At 52.0% G+C, this 15,145-nt stretch overlaps 3 protein-coding genes across 8 annotated transcripts in view; 2 read left to right on the top strand and 1 right to left on the bottom strand.

Annotated features, from left to right (window-relative positions):
- Positions 1–6,429, top strand: part of Fbxo17 (F-box protein 17) — a 25,678-nt gene extending 19,249 nt beyond the window's left edge. For 3 of the 5 annotated variants that reach the window (XM_048790924.1, XM_048790926.1, XM_048790927.1), the window contains 5 exons: positions 493–858; positions 1,472–1,583; positions 4,168–4,263; positions 5,054–5,192; positions 5,599–6,429. In XM_048790924.1, the coding sequence (XP_048646881.1) occupies positions 510–858; positions 1,472–1,583; positions 4,168–4,263; positions 5,054–5,192; positions 5,599–5,742 (840 nt within the window). In that variant the 5' untranslated portion in view covers positions 493–509 and the 3' untranslated portion in view covers positions 5,743–6,429. Of the gene's footprint in view, positions 1–492; positions 859–1,471; positions 1,584–4,167; positions 4,264–5,053; positions 5,193–5,349; positions 5,436–5,598 lie in introns of all 5 variants that reach the window. The other 2 variants (XM_048790925.1, XM_015496879.2) reach the window with 2 other exon arrangements.
- A 723-nt stretch (positions 6,430–7,152) lies between these two features.
- On the bottom strand, positions 7,153–10,604 carry Mrps12 (mitochondrial ribosomal protein S12). Of its 2 annotated transcripts, none has more exons than XM_015496881.2 (3): positions 10,514–10,604; positions 10,194–10,261; positions 7,153–7,927 (listed from the first exon to the last, which is right to left on the bottom strand). In XM_015496881.2, exons 2-3 carry the CDS (start codon positions 10,240–10,242, stop codon positions 7,557–7,559), a joined length of 420 nt encoding a protein of 139 aa, XP_015352367.1. In that variant the 5' UTR covers positions 10,243–10,261; positions 10,514–10,604; the 3' UTR covers positions 7,153–7,556. The 2 variants fall into 2 exon arrangements, with proteins under 2 accessions (XP_015352367.1, XP_015352368.1); XM_015496882.2 differs by lacking the exon at positions 10,514–10,604 and adding an exon at positions 8,172–8,271 and having other exon boundaries at positions 10,194–10,507.
- Positions 10,605–10,752: 148 nt separating this feature from the next.
- Positions 10,753–15,145, top strand: part of Sars2 (seryl-tRNA synthetase 2, mitochondrial) — a 9,786-nt gene continuing 5,393 nt past the window's right edge. The window contains exon 1 of the mRNA XM_015497048.2: positions 10,753–11,078. Within this exon, the coding sequence (XP_015352534.2) occupies positions 10,761–11,078 (318 nt within the window). The 5' untranslated portion in view covers positions 10,753–10,760. The remainder of the gene's footprint in view (positions 11,079–15,145) is intronic.

A 15,145-nucleotide genomic window follows, 5' to 3' on the forward strand; every position in this document is an offset into this window, starting at 1 on the left:
TTTTTTTTTTTTTTTTTTTTTTGAGACTGGGCCTCTCACTAAGTTGCAAGAAGCTTTACTATAAAAAGAAACAAGGAAATGGGGCTGGGCCGGGGATGTAGCTCAGAGGTAAAGCACATGCCTAGCATGCATGAGACCCTGGATAGTAAGCTGTAGCTGGACGGGGTGGGAGAGAGTGGTCAAGGGAGGGTTGGGGTTAGTTTTCTGCCGGGAGGGGTCTGTATCTTACAGTCATATAAAGTGCTTTGCCTGGCACAAGTGCGCGCCCGGATGGGAGCTAGGGTTAGCGGCCTAATGGAGTCAGTCGGCGCAGGGAGGGGTCTTTTGCCCCAGAAGGAAGGAGGAAGAAGTGAGGGTCTCTCTTTCTCTATCAATGTTCAGAGCCAGGAGGCTGGAACCGAGTTCGTAGCTTCCGCGGCCGTGGCAGCCCCCTGGGTCGCTCAGGGACCCCATGACCTTGGCGCTGACTCGCCGCCCCCTCTGGACCTGCAGGACGCCAGCGGCGGGAGATGGGCGCTCGGCCGTCGAGGCGGCGGCTGCCCGTAGACCCGCCCGTGGCCCTGGATGTGCTGCCCCCGGAGCTGCTCGTGCAGGTGCTGAGCCACGTGCCGCCGCGAGCCTTAGTGACCCGCTGCCGCCCGGTGTGCCGCGCCTGGCGCGACGTGGTAGACGGGCCCACCGTGTGGCTGCTTCAGCTGGCCCGCGACCGCAGCGCCGAAGGCCGCGCGTTCTACGCCTTGGCCCAGCGCTGCCCACCAAGCGACGACGACGAAGAAGAGCTCCCGCTCTGCGCCCTGGCGCGCTACTGCCTGCGGGCGCCCCTCGGCCGCAACCTCATCTTCAACTCCTGCGGAGAGCGTGCGTGCCTGGGGCGGGGGCGTGGCCGGGGGCGGGGCCGGGCGGGGCGGGAAGATGTGGCGGGCCGGGGGCGGGGGACTGTGGAGACCTGTGGGGTGTGAGGCCCCGCGAGACTGAGGGGCGAGCGGGGCCAGGGCAGGGCTGTGGGCAGGGCCTGAGATATAACCAATAGGCAAGGCGGCTGGAGGGCCCAGGAGGCGGGGCTGAGTCGGGAAGCTGGAGAGGTAAGCCCGGTGGGCGTGGCCTAGGAAGTGGAGCCAGGGGCGTGCTGGGCTGAAGCCAATTGAAGGCTGGAGGGGGCGGAGCTTGCATAGGAGGCCTGGACCACCTTGCAGGGGCGGGAAACCCGGAGAGTGGGCGGGCGAGGAGGGAACCCGCGCTGTGCCAGTAGCTGCAGAGATTGAGGGGAGGGCAACACAGGGGCGGGACCGAGGAGGAAGGACCGAATGGGGCTGAGAAGCTGAGTGGATGGGCGGGCTGTGTGGCGAGGTTGTGGGACGAGGAATACCACATGCCAGGTCTGGTGGGCGGGGCAAGTTGGGTGATGAGGGGCACTCTGCCGGGCCACCTGGCCTGAGGCTGTCTTTTATTCAACTCTGTTGTGTTCTCACAGAGGGCTTCAGAGGCTGGGAGGTGGAGCATGGAGGAAATGGCTGGGCCGTGGAAAAGAACCTGACACTGGTGCCAGGGGCCCCTTCCCAGACCTGCTTTGTGACTTCTTTCGAGTGAGTGACCCTTGTTCGTGGGGCAACGGCCGAAAGAGGGAAAGGGACCCGATTCACCATCCTTGTTCCTGCCTTCAGTCTCTTTCCTCTTTCATCCATTTATGAAACGTTTGTTGAAAGCCTGCCAAGTACTAGGTTCCAGGCAGTTTTGTAGGCCAGAGATACAAGGAAAAATCAGAAACGTTGGCAATGTGCCCGTTTTTCTTTTTCATTTTAAATGTAGAGTTGGGGGGACAAACACAAACAGTAACATAACAACACAACACGCATTTTAGAGGGGTTAGCCTATGCTACACCCTTTACATGTAACTCAATTTTGGCAACAACCCTATGACACGGTTGTTGTCCCAACAACCCTTGGGACACTTTATAATAGGACACTGAATCTCAGAGAGAAATTAATATCTAGTGATGGAGCTGGGATTTGCACCCAGGTGATATGGTCCCAGAGCTTCTGATCATGATAAATACTATGAAGACATCAAAACTATTTGATTAATTAGTTGATTCTCTCTTGTCCTCGCCCCCTCACCCCACCCCATACTCATTCTGCTTGTCCTCTTCCTTTAGGTAAACGTTCCCGTGTGGCATTACTTAGCTTTTTAGTCATTGCCACTACATATGGGTGAAGTGATAGCTCTTTGCTTACTTTGCATTGTTATGTTTACTAATAATGAAGCATGTCTTCATGTACTTGCTAGCTTTTAAAACTCATTCTTTTGTAAATTGCCTGTTCATATTTTCCATTAGGACTGAAATCTTTTTCCTAAAACATGCAAGAATTCCTTGTAGTCTTGCTGGGTGTGGTGGTGCACGCCTGTAATCCCAGCAGCCTGGGAAGCTGAGGCAGGAGGAAGGCAAGTTCAAAGCTGGCCTCAGCAACTTAGTGATGCCCTGTCTCAAAATTTAAAAAGGGCTGGGGATATGGCTTAGTGGTTAAATGGCCCTGGGTTCAATCCTCAGTGAAGGAAGGAAGGAAGAGGGGGAGGGAGGGAATTCCTTGTAGTCTAGATGTCCTTTGTCCATTCTGGGAATGGCAGAAATTTTTTCCCAATCTGCCATCTCTTCTAACTATATTCTTTGTTGGCAGAAATCTGTTATTTCTTTGTGATCTAATCTCTCTCTTTTTGCTTTAGAATATGTATTCTTGGGCTGGGGGTATAGCTTAGAAAGAGAGCGACTCCCTAGCATACATGAGACCATGGGTTTGATACTCAGAACTGAAAAAAAAAAAATTGTATTCTTGAAATTTTGTTTTAAAACAATTCCTCACCACCCTAGATCTTTTTTTTAATATTTATTTTTTAGGTGTAGATGGACACAACACAATGTCTTTATTCTTATGTGGTGCTGAGGATCGAACTCGGGTCCCACCCATGCTAGGGGAGCACTCTACTGCTGAGCCACAATCCCAGCCCCCCACCCTAGATCTTGACAATGGTCTTTTATATATCTCTTATATTCTCTTCTAGTAACCTCACAGCTCTTTACATTAGATCTTTACTCTTGAATGTAAGGACCAACTCCCCACATACCATATACTGAGGCAGTTTTCCCAGCGCTGTCTGCTACAGAATCCTTCCATTCCCCATAGAATGGTGTTGCTGTCTGTATCATTTATGACGTCTGCATATATACTTAGGTCTGTCGCTCACACTCTTCTGCTCCACAGATCAATGTCTGTTGTATTCTCAAAGAGGGCTACACTATTTCTGTTAGTATCTTACATTCAAATTAGGAAAAGGAACTGTTTGTAAATATTGGGCAGACTACACGGGATCCTACCGGACCCCAGGGCTGGGCTAGTAATGAAGAAGAGGAGGGACATTGCCACCTCCAGCCTTCAGGGGAAGGGAGGAAGCAGCTATTAAAAAGGACAGAGAAGGCTGTAAGCAGAGGGTGCTGAGGTGCTGTGTCTTCCTTTGAGAGACACAGCCGTCTCTCAGGATGGACCCCGTAGGATTAGCCTGACTTTTACTCTGTTCCCTTCCTTGCATCTCCTGCTGCAGCACCCCATTGGCCCACCATCAGGAAGCAGAAAATAAGGGTGACAATGCCATAAAGATCATGCGACCTTGGCCCTAGGACCCCACACATTTTTATTTTTCTTTTTAATTGAGACTGGATCTTGTCTCAAACTTCAGGTTGGTCTCAAACTGGGCCCAAGCAATCCTCCTGCCTCTGCCTCCTAAGTAGCTAAGACTACAGGTACCCACCACCATGCCCAGTGGGCCCCCACATTTTAGGAGGCCCAGGAACTCCCTGCTTGTGTGTCCACTGTGTGACCTCCATTTGCACTCATACCCCAGTCCCCCACAAGCACTCAGGGCAGGCTGGTATATAGGTCAGCCTCCTGGAGCCCAGACAGGGTGGAAAAAGGGGAGGGGATCTGAGACACAAGGAGAGATGCCCAGCACAGTGACGCAGTGACACAGTCTATCGGGCATCTTCCTATCCTGGAAAGCAAACCCTGAGCCGCTACTTTAGGCACAGTGATCCGAGGAAGCGTCCTGGAGGAGGTGATTTCTAGGTGCAGCTTGAAGATCAGCACTGTGTGCTCCATCTCCTGCGTCTCCCCTCCCAGATGGTGCTTCAAGAGGCAGCTTGTGGACCTGGTGATGGAGGGCGTGTGGCAGGAGCTGCTGGACAGCGCCCAGATCGAGATCTGCGTGGCCGACTGGTGAGTGGAGTAGCAGTCTGTCCTGGAGCCACGGAGGTGAGCCACGGTGGTGGCGCAGCAAGACCTCAGTTCAGGCCTCCATCGGAGGTCTGGCTGGAAATGCACACTCTTCGGGTGAAGTGAGACTGTCGTAGTTGCACAGCCAGGGAGGGGAGGACCCTTGGTGAGCCCAAGGCACCGGCTATGCCCGCCTCCCCACCCTCTTCCCAGCAGACCCCTGGGTTGTTCACATGAGTCCAGCAACTGGTCTGATGTCACCATCATCCCCAACTCTGCGTTGACCCTAAGGTCCAAGGCTTCTGAAAGACTGCGATGCCCTAAGAACTGACATTCAGAGGAAGCACAGTTAGGGTGGGGACCATGAGCGTACACGAGCTGCCTCCTTCCAGAGCACCCAGGTTCCCCGCACAGCACTCCCTCTCTTCCCTGGGGCTCCAGTTCTTTCTCCAGATCTTCGGGCTCCTCCCCTAGGTTGTGGCTGGGGCCCAGGACGTCACAGCCCACACACCCTAGTGTAGCCCCCCCCCCAACACACACACACACACACACACACACACACACACACACACGGCCCTCCAGGTTCCACTCCACTCCGGGGGCACCCAAGCTCCCCCCACGGAATCTGGCTCCATCCCAGGACCAGGCTCCGCCCCTGGAGATGCCCAAGCCGTGTAGGTGCGTAGGACCCTCATCTGGGTGCAGAGAAAACCAGCCTCAGCCTCCCTCCTTGATGCCCAACCCAGAAGGAGCTGGCTGGGTTGCAGGAGAATCAAGGCTCACTGCCACCCGGCAGGTGGGGCGCCCGAGAAAACTGCGGCTGCATCTACCGGCTTCGGGTCCGCCTCCTGGACATGTATGAAAACGAAGTGGTCAAGTTCTCAGCGTCCCCCAACCCGGTCCTTCAATGGACTGAGAGGAGCTGCCGACAGGTGGGTCCAGAGCGCCTTCCCCTCACCCTCGACCCCCTCCCTCCAAGGCCCACCCGTCCAACCTGTCACCCTGCGGGGCTTCCCTTCTCCGCTGTCATCGGCTGGACACCAGTAGTAATAGCTGACGGTTTCTGAACCCTTTTACGTCACATCCCAGGCCTCGTTCCAGGATGTTTGCAGATGTATTAGCACAACAGCCTTCAACAAACATTGAGCGCCTACTGTTTGCAGGGTGCTATTAAGGTGAACCCCAGTCCTTACCCTGTGTGCTTGTCTTTTTTGCTGCTGGCCTCACTGCTGTTCCCCAGCACCCCCAGCAGGGCCCACAGGTGCCTGCTGGGTATTCGGGAACACCTGCTGAGGCGAGGAAGAGGCGAGCACAGGACCCCTCCTTCTCCTCCCGCAGGTCTCCCATGTCTTCACCAACTTTGGCAAGGGCATCCGCTACGTGTCTTTTGAGCAGTACGGGAGAGACATGCGTTCATGGGTAGGACACTACGGTGCCCTGGTGACCCACTCCAGCGTGAGAATCAGGATCCGCCCGTCCTAGTGACCAGCCTGACCCCGCAGTCCAGACTGCACTGCCACCTGCTGGATGCTGTCAAAATCAAGGGTGGCTTCACATCCCAGAGCCAGAGGATACTCAGGGACAGTGGGGGTCCCGTGTAGCTTGTTCAGGGCACACCTCCCGTAACCCACTTGCTGCTGTTTCAGCATGGCGGTCCTCATGCTGTGTGACAAACCAGGGACCCAGGGGGCTCCTTAGAGCTTCCTCAGCTCCCCAGCTGGGGATGTCGTAAAAGTAACTGACATTTAGTTGGTTCATGTCTATAAATTATTTCCTCATGTGATGTCAGTGGGTAAACCATTCCCTGGTGACTGGTCTGCGTGTTTTGGGGTGAGCTGACTGCTGGCAGGGAGAGGAGGCCGTTCAGAGCATCTGACCTGGAGACCAGCAAAGACCTCAAAGAAATCCCATTGTGGTTTGGGGAGTCTCCAGGATCCAGCTGTGGGGCTGTGAACCCGCCACTGCTGAGCAATGTCCACCCCGCTGCCCATCAGCACCTCCCCTGGGGCCAGGTCCCTGCCCTCAGCTCCAGCCGGATCCACCCTCCTTCCCTGCACTCACACCATCTTGTATAGAGACTTCTTGAGCAAGGTGTGCCAGGAGCTCTTTCCTCATTTCCGGGCATGGTCAACCAACCAACCAGCTCAATAAAATTGGTGCTAAACATGAGGTAACAGGTGTTTTTTGTCTATAATCAGTATAATGGTTCATCTCCAGCTCTGGTCTTTTAAAGGACCCGTAGTTTCATGTTTACAATCTTTGTGCATGCTTCTGGCACAAAGATGAGCTTCCAGAACCCAGAGGGCTACAGCTGAGTGGCTCCCAGTTCTGCCCTCAGGGGTCTTCCCAACAGCTCTCAGCAGGTGTCCTTATCAATGCCATTTAAATGACCTATTATTATAGCTCACCAGGCCCGTGCAGGGGAGGCCTGGGCTGCAGAGCCCAGGGACGAAAACACAACTCCCACAGCTTAAATTCAAATATGGCCAGGCCTGCGATCCCATGAGTCCGTATCTTGCTGTCAATGCCATTTGGAAACAGAGGCCCAGAGGGGGGGCCCGCTATAGGTTGAACCCAGGCGTGTGAGTCACTACATGGAATCAGGCAGCACACCCCGTTTAATCCTTTTTCTTTTTTAAAGATGTAACTGGCTTTTGTTAGCAATTCATGAACCAGGCAGCATACTGTCTACAGACCCAGCAAGATGCTCTGCTGAACTCTGAGGGGCTGTTAAACCCTTTCAGCACCCTTCAACCTCAATGAGTGGCTGCCACTGCCTAGTGCCCACGCTCGAGGGTGGGGCTGTCTGTGCCCTGCCCCTCGCTCGACCTGTGGGAAGGGTTTCAGTGCTGCCTATTTGACTTCAAAGCTTAAAACAGCCCTACACACATGCACTGTACACAGAGGCATGTAGTTTAATCTTCACCAAACGAAACGGAGGGGATACTGCAAATGGGATTATTTTTTGGAAGAGCAAACTGAGGCCCAGAAAGGATGGCAGCTGCCAGGGCCACAGTGAGAGGGCAGATGCTGCAGAAAGGTGGGGACCTGTGTGCTTCCCAGGTGATGGCAGAAGAGGCCCCTCAGGCCAACTCTAAACACAGAAGCCAAGGGTGCTGACAGCACCCAGGGAACCTTATGGGCTATGGTGCTCCTGAAGGAAGAGGCAGAGCTGGGCTTTGAACCCAGGACCAGCTGCCTCTAGAACAGGAAGAGCTGACTTTGAAGGACCCGCTGGAGATCCCACAAGGAACGTCCCTGTTCTGCAGGTGCCCAGGCCTCAGCGCACTGGTTGGTCACTTCTTCTTCTGCACGTGGCCACAGTCATACTTGCCCCGCACAACTTTGAGCTTAACTCCTGGCAGGTCTTGGGTGCGGCCACCCTGCACAAGGACAACGTGGTGCTCCTGCAGGTTGTGGCCCTCCCCGGGGATAAAGCAGACAGCCTCGCGGCCTGTGCTGAGCCGGACGCGGCAGCACTTGCGGTTGGCGGAGTTGGGCTTCTTGGGCTTGCGGATGAACGTGCGCAGAACAACGCCCTTCAGCTGAGGCCGGCCTTCCGTGGGGCCCAGGCGCAGGGGCGGGCGCTTTGGGGGCCCCAGACGGTGCATCTGGTTCAGTGTAGCCATGGGGCGGGTGGCGCAGAGCTGGGGTACCAGGGCCAGGCCTGGAAAGATACAGCGGGGAGAGTGGAAAGGGGTTATCACCCCAGCACACAGATGACAGCATCCTAACTCCACGCTGGTGTCCTGGCATCCGCCCAAGCACTTTACCTGGCCACACTGGCTTACCTCTGGGGGCATTAGGGACAACAGAGATGACAGCTATTTACTGAGCAACCACCTCCCATGAAATTGTTTTAAGCATTTTACATAAATTAACTCATGATATTCTTCAAAAAAGGCGCTCACCTGAATGCTGCTTAGACATGGTGACACGGAGCACGAGCACTTACACCGTATTGCAGGGACAGACACTTGTGCCATCACTGCCGCAGCCCTCTGGGTATTCCTGGAGGTGTTGTGACCCTCTTAAACCCCTGCCCAACCTGTGGGTACACCCTGGAAGTTCTGCCTTCACCTCAGGTCAGAACCCACCAGCTCTCTCCCTCCTGCCCGCGCCCATCTGAGTCTGCCCCAGCCTCGTCCTCAGCCTGGGCTAATCGCACCTCTCCCGCTCCCAGGTCTCCCTGCATCTTCAGCCTGTTCCTGAGCACACAACCAGGGGGAGTCACAATGCGAGTAGCTCATATCCCTCCCCTATTCAGATCCCTGCGGTGGCTCCATCGCCATCGGGGAAAGGTGACCCACAAGGTACAATCTGCCCATTACTTCTCTGCCCACTGGCTCATTTTCTCATGCTGCTCCAGCCACGTCCCCAACACCAACAAAGAGGAGACCATTGTGACTGTGATGTAGTCTAAGAAAAGGCAGGTGGTAGGGGAGGTAGATATATTTCCAATGAAGACCACCAGGATTTACTCATAGACTCGATGTAGGATATAAGAAGATTCAAAGACAACTGGCTTCTCAGAAACAAAATTTCACTGAGCACCTACTATGTCTTGGCCCCAATAATACAGACATAGCAGCAATGGGGAGCACTGGGCCCTGTGCAAGTTCTTGGGCTGAGGTTACAGTGTCATACATCTATCCACCTCCTCTTCCTCTCTGTCACTAGCATAGATACCCCATCAGCATCACAACTTCACACTACATATCCAGCAGGCCCTTGGCCTCTTGTCAACTCCCATATCTCCTTCTGTAAGAGTGACAGTAGAGGGCTGTGTAGCTCAGTGGCAGAGTGGCTTGCCTAGCTAGCACATGTGAGGCACTGGGCTTGATCCTCAGCACCATAGAAAAATAAATAAATAAAATAAAGGGAATATGTCCATCTATAACTTAAAAAAAAAAAAAAAGTGACAGCAGAATCCTCAAAAGGAATGAGTCATTTCTAGAAGTGACTGCCTAGTGATGAGTCCTTGAGCAAGATTCTTGGCCTGACAGTGCCTCGGTTTCCTCATCTGCTTCCTGGGCACTATGATCATGTCTCCCTCCTCAGTAGTGTGTATGAAACTACCACGAATCAATGCATTTCCAGCTAGCTCTGATTCCCAAGGCAGGGAGCAGGCCTGTCCTGCCCACCTTTGTGATCTTCGGGGAATGGCAAACAGAGGGGCTTAAGAAAAGTTGGCAGAGTAAATAGGTGAATGAAATGTCTCAGAGGGCAGGATGCCTGAGAAATTCCTTCAGTGCTTGGCACCTAGTAGGCTCAGGATAAACATCAATTGAATGAATGGCTAAAGGCCTTGCTTGGATGTCTAACCCATGAGAGGTATTTAATAATAACTTGCAGAAGGAACAAATAGAGTCAGGTGAACTTAAGTGAGAAGACATTGGCCACTTATTCTTCCCATTGGTACCAACGACTGAGCCTGGGGTGCTCAACTACTGAGCCACATCCCATCCCTTTTTATGTTTTATTCTGAGACAGGGTCTCAGTAAATTGCTCAGGGCCTCGCTAAATTGCTGAGGCTAGCTTTGTATTCAGGATCCTCCTGCCTCAGCCTTCCAAGTCTCTGGGCTTACAGGTGTATGCCTCAGCGCCCCAAATCGTAGCCAATTTCCTTGTTGTGCGATCTTATGTTGTTCTTAAACTAAGAAGGCTAGGACATCACTGGGCAATATAATCTAATGGGATCACCACTGCGTATATGGTCCTCAACGTCGTTATGCGGGGCATGACTGTAATAGTCATAGTAAACATCAGTGCATCTACCTCCCACCACCTCTTGCTCTTGCACCCACATCCCCCCCCAGAAACGGACCAGGTACGAACTGATTTAAACTCACTGATTCCATCGGGGCTCTGACAGAGGTGCTCAAGTCCCAAGGAGGAGAACTCTGTCCCTGCAGCCCAAGCCCCCAACTTACCACGACTTAAGGCCATGTTGAGACCACGGAGAAGATGTGACCAGGACATCCTGCCGCTTGGTGGGTCCCTGTGTTAGGGATTAAGAGACTCAGAAAGGAGGATAAAGTGGCCGTAGTCGCAAAAGGTGTCAGACTCTCCCAGTCCCGCTCTCAGAACCTAAGGAGCCTCCTCTAAAGGTCTAACCACACAGCCAGAGTCCTTTCGCAAATTTAGCCTCGCTCTGACCAGGATCCCCGGGACCCAGACGCCCTCGTCCGCATGCAGAAGGAAAGGGGAAACTGGGCCGGGGAGGCTGGCAAGAGCTAAGGACTGCACTGACCTCACGGACCCTCGCACCGTCCGCAGACACGCTGAACAATGCCTCAAGCCCTTTCCGGGTGCTACCGAGGCAGTGATTGGCTCATTCGTCCCTGGCGGGGTGGGGCTCAGACGATGATTGGACCACAGAAGAGTCTATCCCAGTCCACGTTTCCCATTGAACAGTTTTTAAGGCACTGGAAAGATAATCTCTTCCAGAGTCTGATTGGCTCATCCCGAGCAGTAGAGCTGCTTTTTAATTGGTGTAAATGCGGAGTGGGCGGGATAAAGAGTGTGTGACTCTTTGTTCCCAGTCCAAGATGGCTGCGTCCATGGCTCGGCGTTTGTGGCCTTTGTTGGCTCGTCGAGGGCTTCGGCCCCAGGGAAACTGTGTCTCCAGCCAGAACCCAAGGAGGAGTTTCGCTGCAGAGAAACCAGACCGGAACCTTCTGTACGAGCACGCGCGCGAGGGCTACAGCGCTCTCCCTCAGCTGGATATGGAGCCTCTGTGCGCATGCCCAGAAGAGGTGGCGCGTGCCCTGGACCTCCGCAAGGGGGAGCTGCGGCCGGCTGATCTGCCCGCGATCGTGAGTGCGCTTGCGCCAGCTGACTGGGCTTGCAAGACGTGCTTTCGGTGGCTAGGGGGCGCCGGGGGCAGCTATTTGCAGGAATTTTTAGTTTCTTTTCGAGTTTAGCCAGTATGTTGTGCTTGGCACTCACTTATGTGGCGCTTGTCCCTGCTATATGTTAAGACCTTACTATATGCCACAGATGCTTTCTGTGCCATCTTGCGTCTGTTTCGTAATGTGCGCTGGGTTCCCACTGTGCTCTAGGAATTGACTATTACCAGGACCCTCTGTAGTCCAGCCTCTCGCCGGGCTTGCTCTAAGTCCGCAAAGAAAATTAGGAACGGGGTGTGAGTCAGATGGGGATGAGGGGTGAAGCTCTTGGAGAGAGCGAGGAACGAGCAGGTGAATAGAGTTTAAGAATGGACGCTTCCCTGGGCGCGATGGTGCACGCCTGCGATCCCCGCGGCTTGGAGGCAGGGGTATCAGGGGGATCGCGAGTTCAAAGCCAGCCTCAGCAGTTTAGCACGGTGCTAATCAACAAGACCCTATCTCAAAAACATAAACAGAGCTGATGTGACTCAGTGGTGAGTGCCCCTGGGTTTAGTCCCTGGTTCCAAACCAAAGAATGAATGAATGGTTTCATTGAGCAGGTGTTTTAAGAAGCGCCTACTGCGTTTCAGTGTTCCAGGCGTTGAGAAAAGGCGGTGAATAAATACTAACGTCACTCGCACTTGTATAACATTACATGCTAGGAAACTAGAACCAGGGTCACCGTATATCTAGAGGTGGGCTGAATATAATGAGGTCCCCAAGTCTTACCAGCCTTTCTTGGATTCTTTACTAGCCTGTTCTAAATGGTTTTTAGACTTTAGCCTCACTTAATTTTGCAACAGCCCTATGAACTAAGTGCTGTTATTTTCCTGATTACATCAGAGGGGAAACTAAGGCTCAGAGAGGTGAACTTGCCCAAGATCATGATGTTGGTAAGTGACAGAGTGGGAGGGAATTTTGTGTCGTGTTCTTCTTTTTTTTTTTTTTTTTTTGGTGGTGCTGGGGATCGAATCCAGGCCTTGTGCATGGGAGGCAAGCACTCTACCAACTGAGCTATATCCCCAGCTTCATCTTTTAAAAAATTTTTAGTTGTAGTTGGACACAGTACCTTTATTTTATTTTATATGTGGTGCTGAGGATCGAGCCCAATGCCTCACATGTGCTTGGTAAGCGCTCTACCACTGAGCTACAAGCCCAGCCCCAAACCTGTGTTGTCTTGACTCCAGAATCCAGTCTTTGCTCCATTATTCTCTCCCATGAGTAAGATGATCCGAGTTCAGTCTAGTTAAAGAAGTATTTCACATACAGTTATAAATACGTAATTATAATCTGTGATAAGTGCTGTGGAGGCAAAGTAGAGCATGTCTGAGAGGGCTCAGGAGGTGGGTGGCATTAGGTAAAGATTAGTGGATTGCGTGAGATCCAGAAATTGAGGGAACAGGTGTGTTCCAAGTGGAGGGACCAGTGTTTACAAGAGCCAATGCGTAATGGAAGGTAACTTAGAGTGTCACAATCTTTGGTAGGGTTTTCCAGTCTTTGTGGCCAAAAGTAAGAAATACATTTCACACACCCACAATTGAAACCAAAGTTTTCTGTTCTTAGCATGTGTGAAGAAATTTTTTTTTTTAATTCACTTTTGTTTTTAAAGTGATTGATTAAACCCTGCTATGATCTGGATGTGGTTTGTTTCCTCCAAAACTCATGGTGCAAATTCATCCTGAGTATAACAGCGTTAAGAGGTAGGGGGAACTTTCAGAGGCAATGACATTAAGGGGGATTAATACTTTTCCCTCCAGAATGGGTCAGTTATCTTGAGAGTAGTTTTTTGTTTTTTGTTTTTTTTGCCGGGGGAGAGGTACCTGGGATTGAATTTAGGGACACTCAACCACTAAGCCACATCCTCGGCCCTATTTTGTATTTTATTTAGAGATAGGGTCTCACTTAATTGCTTAGTGCCTCCCTGTTGCTGAGGCTCGCTTTGAACCGGTAATCCTCCCGTTTCAGCCTCCAGAGCGGCTGGGATTACAGGCGTGAGCCACTGAGCCTGACGTGAGAGTGGTTTTTTAAAATATTTTTTAGTTATCCATGGACACAATTTCTTTATTTTGCTTATTTATTTTTATGTGGTGCTGAGGATCAAACCCAATGCCTCACATGTGCGAGGCAGGCGCTCTACCGCTGAGCCCCAGCCCCAGCCCTTGAGAGTGGTGTTTATAAAGACAGGCCACCGCTCCCGTTTGTCTCACTCACACCCACTCGCCCTTCTACTTTCCTGCCAAGTTGTGCCACAGCTCAAGGCCCTCGACAGATGCTGTCATCTGATTTTGGACTTCCAGCCTCTGAAACCATGATCTGCTTTCTGTTATACATGACCTAGCCTCTGGTATTTTGTTATAAAAGCAGAAAGTGGACAGATGCCCTTTAGGATGGCTGTTTAAGAACAAAATAGGACTGGGGTGGAGCTCAGGGTAGAGAGAGCATTTTCCATTTCTCCATCATGGGGTGGGGGACAGAAAAATAAACATTGTCAAGAATTATGTTAGGAGGAATTAGAGTCCTCTACATTGCAGATAGAAGTGTAAAACAGTGAGCTGCCACGGTCCTGTTGCCAGTTTTCAAAAAGTTAATACAGAATTACCACGTGGTCCAGCCGTTCTACTTCTGGGTGATTATCTAAAAGAACTGAAAGCTCAGACACATATTTGTTCACTCGTGTTCACAGCAGCATTATTGACAGGAGCAGTGAGGTAGAAGCAACTGAGTGTCCCTCCATGAATGAGTGAGAAAGGAAGTGAGACTTGCACGCGCTGTGGGATTTCACGCATCCTTAAAAAGGAAATCCTGACCCATGCCACGGCCCAGGAGGTCCTTGAAGACATTCTGCTCAGGACAAAAGGGCAACTGTTGCATTTTTTTCCACTTCTGTGAAATACCTGGAATACCTCACAGAGACTGGGCCTGGGGTAGGGCTGGGCTGGGGAGTCCCTGTTCAAGGGTGACAGGGTTTCAGTTGGGAAAAATGGAGCCATTCTAGAGCTGGACGATGGCGATGGCACCTCCACAGTGTACTTAACCTCACTCAGCCGTACACTTCTAAATGGTAAAATGGTAAACTTTATGTCACGCACATCATACTGTGATTTTTTGGAGTGTTAGTTTAGAAACCTAAATGTTAATTTACAACTCACTGCTGTAGTCTGGGATGCTGTAACAACACACAGACCTGGGGGCTTATATAAACAGATTTGTTTCTCAGTTTTGGAGACTGGAAAGTTCAAGGTCAAGGCACCAGCAGATTTGGTGTCTGGTTCGTAGATGTCATCTTCGGCGTCCTCGTGGTGGGAGGGGAAGGAGCTTCTGTGATCCCTTTTACAAGGGCACTAACTGCGCTCCTCAGGACTTCCCAAAGGCCCCGCCTCTAATACCTTCACGTTGAGATTTAGGATTTTAGCATATTAATTTTGGGGGGCCGGGGACACAGTCTGGGTGCAGAGGTGCATGTCTGATCCCAGTGACTCAGAGGCTAAGGCTGGAGGACCCCAAGTTTGAGGCCAACCTTGGCAGCTTAGTGAGACCGGTCTCAAAATTTTTAAAAAGGGTGGTCATGTAGCTCAGTGTTGAGAGCCACAGCTGAAGAGGCCTCAGCAAACTTCCAGCTGCCAGCAAACTTCCAGCTGCCGGCTGATGATTGGCTCACAGCGGCCCCAGCAACATCTAGCTGATTGGCTCCTCGCCCCAGCAACATCTAGCTGATTGGCTCCTCTGCGGTGATGCTCATTGGGCTGTTTCCCTGCCCTTTCAGACCACGGAGCTGCTCATTGGAGGACTTTTTTGGCTCCGCCCATGTGACCCAGCCAATCGGCCTCAAGAGCAGGAGGATTGTGGGAGGTGGAGAGAAGCTTGTGGGGGAGAGAGAGGCTTGTGGAAAGCCGGTGGTGGCAGTTGGGCTCTGAGGGTTTTTCCTGAGAGGCTGTTTTGTTTGGCGTGTGTGGTTCTAAAAATAAAGTTAGTTTCTTTTGGAAAAAAAAAAAATA

The sequence above is a fragment of the Marmota marmota genome, unplaced genomic scaffold (genome assembly GCF_001458135.2).
Source record: "Marmota marmota marmota unplaced genomic scaffold, marMar, whole genome shotgun sequence".
NCBI classification, from domain to species: domain Eukaryota; kingdom Metazoa; phylum Chordata; class Mammalia; order Rodentia; family Sciuridae; genus Marmota; species Marmota marmota.

Bases quoted from the DNA above. Each gene is read 5' to 3' on its own strand.
- Mrps12 (XM_015496881.2), bottom strand. From the start codon at position 10,242: ATGTCCTGGTCACATCTTCTCCGTGGTCTCAACATGGCCTTAAGTCGT. The intron at 7,928-10,193 runs GTAAGTTGGGGG...GTATCTTTCCAG, and splicing joins CAACATGGCCTTAAGTCGTG to GCCTGGCCCTGGTACCCCAG.